The sequence below is a fragment of the Quercus robur genome, chromosome 12 (assembly GCF_932294415.1).
Source record: "Quercus robur chromosome 12, dhQueRobu3.1, whole genome shotgun sequence".
Lineage (NCBI taxonomy): Eukaryota > Viridiplantae > Streptophyta > Magnoliopsida > Fagales > Fagaceae > Quercus > Quercus robur.
This window is the reverse complement of record NC_065545.1, coordinates 9,135,927-9,143,984: the sequence shown is the minus strand read 5'-3', so window position 1 is coordinate 9,143,984 and position 8,058 is coordinate 9,135,927. Positions and strand designations below refer to the sequence as shown.

Below are 8,058 nucleotides of genomic sequence, written 5' to 3'. Positions count from 1 at the left end.
GCCGAGGGACAAAATAGTAAAAACGTACCTCGATTCCCGTCTGATATAGTGGCAGTTCACACACAGAGAGAGGAAAAAGAAGAAGAAAAGAAAAGAGAGGAAAGAAACAAAGAATCAGAAGAAAGAAGAGAAAGGGGAAAGAAGAGAAATCAAATACACGACGATGATGATGCAAGAGATTTGAGAAAGAAGAAGAAGAAGAAGAGGAAGGTGAATTAGAGAGGAGAGAGAAAGAGAGACTATTTTTTTTTTTCTTCTAAAAAAAAAAACAAAAAAAAGAGAGATTTAAAGATGGTAGGAGGAGATAGCGTGGGCGCAACGACGTCGTCTAGTTCAGGAGGAGGATTAGCGGAAGCGCAGTATGTATCGGCGAAAACGTCGGTGTGGTGGGACATAGAGAACTGTCAAGTGCAGAAAGGGAGTGACCCACACAAAATCGCTCAGAACATCAGTTCCGCACTCGTCAATATGAACTACTGCGGCCCCGTCTCTATCTCCGCTTACGGCGACACCAACCGCATCAACTCCGCCGTCCAACAAGCTCTCTCCTCCACCGGCATCTCCCTCAACCACGTCCCCGCCGGTAACCCTTTCTTTTCAACTCACTCTATTTAATTTCATTACTTTCTAGATCTTGGATTAGATCTAGTGTTAATTGTAAAAATATATATTTTATATTTTATTTAGGGGTGAAAGATGCGAGTGACAAGAAGATATTAGTGGATATGTTGTTTTGGGCAGTGGACAATCCTGCTCCGGCGAACTATTTGTTAATATCAGGAGATAGGGATTTTTCTAATGCTCTCCATCAGCTTCGTATGAGGAGATATAATATTCTTTTAGCGCAGCCGCAGAAGGCTTCCGCGCCGCTCATTGCTGCGGCTAAGAGTGTGTGGCTTTGGACTAGTCTCTCTGCCGGTGGCCCCCCGCTTTCCAGTGGCGAATCGTCTCAGTTTGCTAATGGTTTTAGTTTCCATAGTTCGAATTTTGATATGCCTAAGCCTATGCCTATGCCTGTGCCTATGTCTATGCCTATGCCTATGCCTATGCCTATGCCTATGCACTATTCTGTATCGGAACCTAGTCAATATAGCCAATATAGCAGCCAACCGATGCAATTCAATTCGGATAATCAAAGGCCTTCTAGTGGAGGTAGTAGTGGAAGTGGTGGAGGAGGAGGAGGAGGAGGAGTGGGGAGGGGGGAGAGTAAGTATAAAGGGAAAAATACTCGAAAAAATGTAAATCAGAATCAGACAAATGTACCGCGATCCTCAAGTATGCCGGAGAGTAAAAACAACAATGACTACCCTTACCAACCGGAACATATGCAAAAAAAGCAGTTTAAGAAAGCCCCACATGAATTCTTTGGTAGCATGGAGCCTCCTACTAGTCGGTCTTCCCCCAATTTGTTTCATGGCAGTGTTGATAATTCAGCTGGGAGTAATGCTAGTAATTTCGTAGGAAACCCACAAAATCAATATCCTAATCCTTTGAGGCCCAACAACCCCCCACAAATGCAAAATTCGTTTGGACCCGGACCCGAGAATGTGCATCATTCAAATGCTCGTGGTCAAGGTTTTCAGTCAATTCCTCAAAGACCTGATGGCCCTAGATATTACCCTCCTCCACCTGATATGGGTCGGTTAAATATCTCTGATTTTCCCAATTATGCTCAAAACCCTCCTAATGAGTATCGGCCAAGCTCTACAGAATCTCCATATCCTCCAGCTCGTGCAAACGGGCCACAAAAAGGCCATAACCCGCATGGTAGCCAAGGATTTCATCATGATAATGTGAACAACAGGTATCCTCCGCGTGGTTCTGAATATCCACCACCACCTGTTTCTAGTAATGGTGGCTGGGGATCACAAGGTCGTGCACCACCTTCTGAGAAAGTGCAAGGGCTTATTGGTGTCATCCTACTTGCCTTAAACACCCTGAAAAACGAAAAAATTACGCCTACTGAAGCAAACATAACTGATTGCATTCGTTATGGAGATCCGAAACACAGAAATACTGATGTAAGAAAGGCATTGGATAGTGCAATTGACCAAAATATGGTAGTCGTGCAGAATGTAGGTGCAGTGCAGTTCTATGTTGGTAAAAATGAGAGATTATGGAAGTGTGTGAACCCTATAGGTGGTAATCCTAATCAGTACCCGAAAGCATTGGATAGCATACAGAAGTTTCTTACTACCTCAGCTGGACGATCAGCAATGATGGCTACTCAAAGCAGGTAGAATGGTTTAATGATTTTTTCAATACTTTGTCTTCCTGGATTAGCAAATTCTTACTACTTGAACAATTGCTGTCTTTTCTTTGCACTGCAGATATGAAGCAGCTTTGACACTAAGGAAAGCATGTTTAGAAGGGCTTTCTTTGGGCGAAATATTCCAGATCTTGAATATGGTCGTCGCTAGAAAATGGATTAATCCTCATCACTCAGGATGGCAGCCGATTTCCATTTCTCTTTCAGAGACTAAAACTGATATAGGGATTGAAACTGGTGCTTGACTTTATCAAGTTCAGTTTTGGTACCAAAAAAAAGTGGCCTTAAGATGGTTACAGGTGCAAGTTTATCGTCATTTAATTGGATTTGTTGACTGGAGGAACATGGGTCACTTTTGATATGAACTATATTATCTAAAAAACTATGGTAGGTGGAACTTCTAGATTGTGGATTAAGCAGGTTAGGTTATTTGATTTTATTTTTTTTCCCCTTGTTTGGCTGGAAACTAGCTGGCTTCTACAGAGAGAGAGAGCCTGCTTTTATTAAGGTAGCCTATTAGTCTATTATAATTCCCCCACAGTGTGGCTGCTGGAAGCTGCTCTCTGCATCATATTCGTATCTTTTCAAAGGTTGTTTGGACCTGAACTATGAGGCTTTTGTCTGAACAAGCCATCTATTAGACATTTGGTTCTTGCCAGATATTGCTTAATTAGAGCTACTGCTCCTTCCTAGGCCTTGTTTTTAAATGATAGGGTATTTTAGGAGAGGCACTATTGGAAGAGTGGTAAGCTTTCTTTTTAAAAACATGAAGTCTTGAACGAGTTTCATAGCCATTGATGTATAATCATTTGTAGCATGGCCGGCATGATCAGGTTATGCTGACTTGTGATATAGGGCCCCCGGAGACAAGTTCTATTGAAGATGTGTCCTATGTCTGTACTCTGTTCTGTTGAAGGTTTTGAGATGGCAACTACAACAAATGTGGAGTTTAGTGGTTCAGTTAATGGACTGGAAGAAAGTTATTGAGAAAAAGAAAGCAACTCCATAGGCATCAAAGAATCTTATAAGGTATGCTCTCTTCAGAGTTTCTTTATGGCTGGAGACTTTTTGTATTGGTTTTGGAAGTATGAGACGGAGCATTGTCTAGCATACGAGCGTATGTGAATATATGTTTTCGATTTCTGGATCATGTAGGGTTTGGTCATAAATAAATTTGCTTTGATTTGGGTGGTACAGCTGGAGCTCTGTCTTCTACTTAGACACTGTTTGTATCAACCATCCTGCTGGTAGAAAACAATACAGTTCTGGGAAGAACACTGGTAGTAGCAATTTGGAAATGTTTTTTTGCATTTCAGTTCCTTTTAATGTTGTTTTATACCCAATATGTGGTAATAGGTTGGCTTAATACCAGTACTGAAAGTATTTGGGTATGCTTCAAATATGATTTTATTGCTGTTTATTTTCTCTTCAGTTTCATTTTTAATGGATTGTTTCAGCTCAAATTTGTTTCAGCTCAAATTTGGAAGTATGTGGGGAATTGTTTGTCAAATATGATGTTGAAGCTTGAAACCCATATATCTTTAATCTTTGTGAAGAGCCAGTATAATATTTTTTGGTTGTCTCTTCTGTGTTAAGAGCAAAATGAGAATCGTTGATCTGTGCCTAGACCGGTATGGGTTTTCAAATGAATTGTTTGAGGACATTTGATTTGCATAAAACCCAATCAAACCTGGTGGATTCTAAGTAATCTGCTCAACCCAAATAAATTTTGCAGAATTGTTCATGTTTGTGTATACACTTAAGTTTTAGGTTAAATTACGTAGTTCACTCTAATTTTGTCCCGAATTCAGTTTACTCTTATAATAATATAATTCTGTTTTTAAGAGGGTGGAATTTGTAATTTAACTTAACTTTTAAAATGTCCTCTTATAAAAATTTGGCATTGGTTTTTAGAAAAATATAAAATTAAAAAAGTTAATTCAATTATAAGTTTGGAATAGTTTTTTCTTAAAGACACAAGTTAAAAAATAATAAATATTCAATAACGAGTTGTAATGCATATTCTTTGAAAGGAAAATATAATTTTGAATATTTTATTGATTTTCAGATACAAGTTCAATGAAGATGTGTGCTTTTCCTGATATTTATGTATGTTTCGACTTTATTTCTTAAGAAATATATAAAACATTATTTTTTTTTTTTTTTGAGAAAGATATAAAACATGATTTAATGGTGAATTTATTACACTTTATTTGTTGATGTACAAGCTTTTGAAGGTAATATTTATTTTAGATATAATTTTATTGGTTTAGCTTCAAATCAATTTTGAGTTATCTTTCTTCCATCCATTATGTGGGAATTGAAGAGGCCATTTATGTGGAGCAAGATGACCTTTACATGAATAGTTTTAAGGTAAGGGTTTGCTGCAAACTAAGTTGTAGTAATTTTGCAAAAATAGTGATGTGTCAATATTTGAGAACAACACCTCTCTAGGGGCAAGATAGGTGGTGTTCTCAGATATTGACACATCACTATTTTGCACGATTTGCTGCAACTTAGTTTGTAGCAAATCCTTATCCGTAGTTTTATAAATAGTCAAGTAGTGGGTTGAAGAAATAACTTTAAACTAGCTTGTAGTTAAACTCTTTTTAATTGATTTTTTTTTGGGAGAAGTGTTTTAATTCATTTTCTACTTTTAGCAAGTAAATAAATATAAATAAACTTTTAATAAACATTTAATCCCAATGGTTTTTTTATTTATTTTTTATTTTTTTTAAATTTTATCTTGATGATAATTTTTAACAAATAAATAATAAGCTAATTATGAAAAAAAAGGACTCGTTTTCTATTAATATCCTCACCTTGCTCACTCACAAAATTTTCAATTAAAGGGGACAAATTTGCAAAACAAAAGCTTGCAATTTAAAATCTACTAAATCTTACTAAACTTGCAATTTATAATCTTCTTTATCTCTTATTTTTTTTGAAATTTAAAAAGGTGCAACATATTTTCTTTCTCATCTCTCATCATTTTTTAAATTTAAATACACACTCAAATTTAAGGGCATATTTGTTACTTTTGTTTAAACAAAAGTTTTTTTTTTGTGTATAAATAATATTACATGTATTTTTATACACTTTTTCATCCACACATATTTCTAAAAAATACAAATAACGTTACTAGAAATCTTTTACCTAACGGGCCCTAAGTATGCTAGTCTCTCTCTCAGTGAATGTTTGGCTAGATTTTAGCTCCGTTGTGCGTTTTTCAATGGATCTTGTGCACTGTTTACGGGACCTGTAAGTACTTTATTTAACAAAAAAAAATTTAAAATTAAGTCTCATGATACTATTTACATATTTAAAAATTATTATATTATAGTATTTTCAGTTTTTAATTTTAGTAATAAACAGTATCTAAACATCTATAAAAAAAAAAAAAATCTAAACAGACCCTCAGTCGGTGCACGCACGTGTTTCATACGTCAGTGTGCCTTGAAGTAAACGAGAATTTGTGCATGCGAAGCAGCTAATTGGTGTACATAGTCAAATTTTGATAATTAAAGATTTGGTCTTTGCTGGCTGGACTGCATTTTGTATCAATCAAATTAAAAAATATATTACATGCTTGTAGATTTGTCGTTTTTTACACGCAGCTCCAAAATTTTTAATTATTAAAATCGAGAAGAGAGTCGAGAAAATAACTATGTATAATATACAATCATTCTTTCTTTCTATAAAATAATAATCGTTCCTTTTGTTCGATTCAAAAGATAATAGTGTAATTACTGTAACCATTTTCTTAACTTTAGGCCAAATACACGATATACCAGCCTTGACCCACACCAACCTTTCACCTAACTTTAAGTGTGACTATTCCTACAATTTCAGAGGCTTGGTCCTGCACTTTTCTGAGCTACTTTTTATTAAGAAGAATTTTAGATAAACTGTTGTTCATTTTACTTTCTCCTTCATTTCCTACTCCCTTCGTTTTTGAATAATGAATATCAATTATATATATCTTGTATATGCAGAGATCCACACACTATTAGAGTAAACATAGATAATATAAAATACTTTCTCTTCTCTCAATGGAGCTAACTAGAATCCATAAAATGTATTCAACTTTTTAATAAAGTAAATGATAAATTAGAAAATCTATTAGCATTATATGTATTGAATTTTCAATTAAATAATTGTTATTTTGAGACATTTTAAGTACAATAATGTGGATCCAACTTCCAAGACAACATTTATCTACAGGTTTAACATTGCTTACCCAAGAATGATAATGTTAGTAACAACTAACAAGGTATGAATCCATCAATCTTCTTCTCACAAAAGAAAAAAAAACCATCAATCTAATTGTTTTGAAATTTTTGGATTTGATTCATTACTTTTGAAGCTACAAGGCTTAATTTGTTAGGGTTTAATTTATTACTTTTTAAACTATAGGGCTTAATTTGTTACATTCCTTAAACTATAGGATCTAAAATGTAATTACTATTTACTACTAGGTAAAAAAAATTTAACGTGAGTGTCCAAAACTCTTCAATTACCTAATTATTCTCTTGAGTGTATGTACTATGTAGTACTTCTGTTCCACACATTAGAAAATTATAGAGATGAATTCCTTGAAGGCGACTCTAAGAAATTGACTAAGAGTTTTGAACTCAAAATCACACTAATGTCATGAGATCTTAGGAACTACTAAATCTTGAACACTAAGTAATTATTATGCAGAGGTACTTCTGAAAGGTGGCTTTAAGATGCTAGCTAGAGTTTTGAACTCAAGATCGCATGAATCTCGTGATACTTTGAATACCATTAAACTATCCCTCGAGATTATCGATCTAATTCATCTCTTAAGACTTAAGCATCGCTTTATCTTTTTTTATTAGGCCGAGGTCGGTAAAAAATAATGCTGACCGTAGTATATGTTCCTTTTCCTTTTTGGTTGCCTAGTGGGAGTTCTATATATCTAGTCAAAAGGATAAAAAGTTGGAGCTCTATTTACGTTTCTTTTTTTCTTTTGATCCAAATACCACGTTAAGGAAACTGCTTCTAAGAGTTAAGCTGTACTAGAATCCAATCCAATCCGAATGGCATGACGTGAAGCATGAAAGAACTTGATTCAGTTGATTGTCAATCTTCCCCACCTTTTGCGAAACCCCAAGGAACTTTCGGCTCCTTTCCTCATAATACATATCAGATAATGCTTCTCAGGCAACCTTTTCTTAAGTGGAACTTTATTCACTTTTTTCAAACTTTTCCGAGTGAAGAAGCCACCTATTTGCATATTCTCAAGAAACACGAACCAATCTGCAATCAAAATATTTATGGGATATTGATACCATTCTTCCAATATTAGTGTACCATGGATGATACCATTCTTCCAATATTAGTGTACCATTGATGCCACTCTTCCTTGAGTTCTTTCTCAAGACTGTTAAGGGTTTTGTAACTCAACTAATACCTTTGCATGTTTCTTACGTAGACATCCAAGTTTGAATCCTCCCTTTCTCGCTGTATGATTTTTGTTTATTATTTATTGTGTAAAAATACAAGTTTTGTAACTCAACTAACACCTTTGTATATTTCTAATGTAGACATCTAAGTTCAAATCCCCCTTTCTCGTTGAATGATTTTTATTTATTATTTTATTGTGTAAAAATACAAGTTTTGTAGCTCACCTTCACATGTTCCTAACGTTGACATTCAGGTTTGAAATCCTCCCTCCCCCGCTGTATAAGTTTTGTTTATTACTTTATTGTGTAAAAAAAAAAAAAAAAAATTTATAAATTGTACATTCTCTTTTGAGGTGAAAC

The 8,058-nt window shown here is 34.8% G+C and overlaps 1 protein-coding gene across 2 annotated transcripts; it reads left to right on the top strand.

Moving 5' to 3' along the window:
• On the top strand, positions 1 to 3,700 carry LOC126707899 (uncharacterized). Of its 2 annotated transcripts, XR_007649159.1 has the most exons (4): positions 1 to 583; positions 688 to 2,236; positions 2,331 to 3,298; positions 3,425 to 3,700. XR_007649159.1 is itself a non-coding variant. In XM_050407630.1 (3 exons), exons 1-3 carry the CDS (start codon positions 292 to 294, stop codon positions 2,512 to 2,514), a joined length of 2,025 nt encoding a protein of 674 aa, XP_050263587.1. In that variant the 5' UTR covers positions 1 to 291; the 3' UTR covers positions 2,515 to 3,700. The 2 variants fall into 2 exon arrangements, 1 of the variants encoding a protein (XP_050263587.1); XM_050407630.1 differs by having other exon boundaries at positions 2,331 to 3,700.
• Positions 3,701 to 8,058: the final 4,358 nt, after the last annotated feature.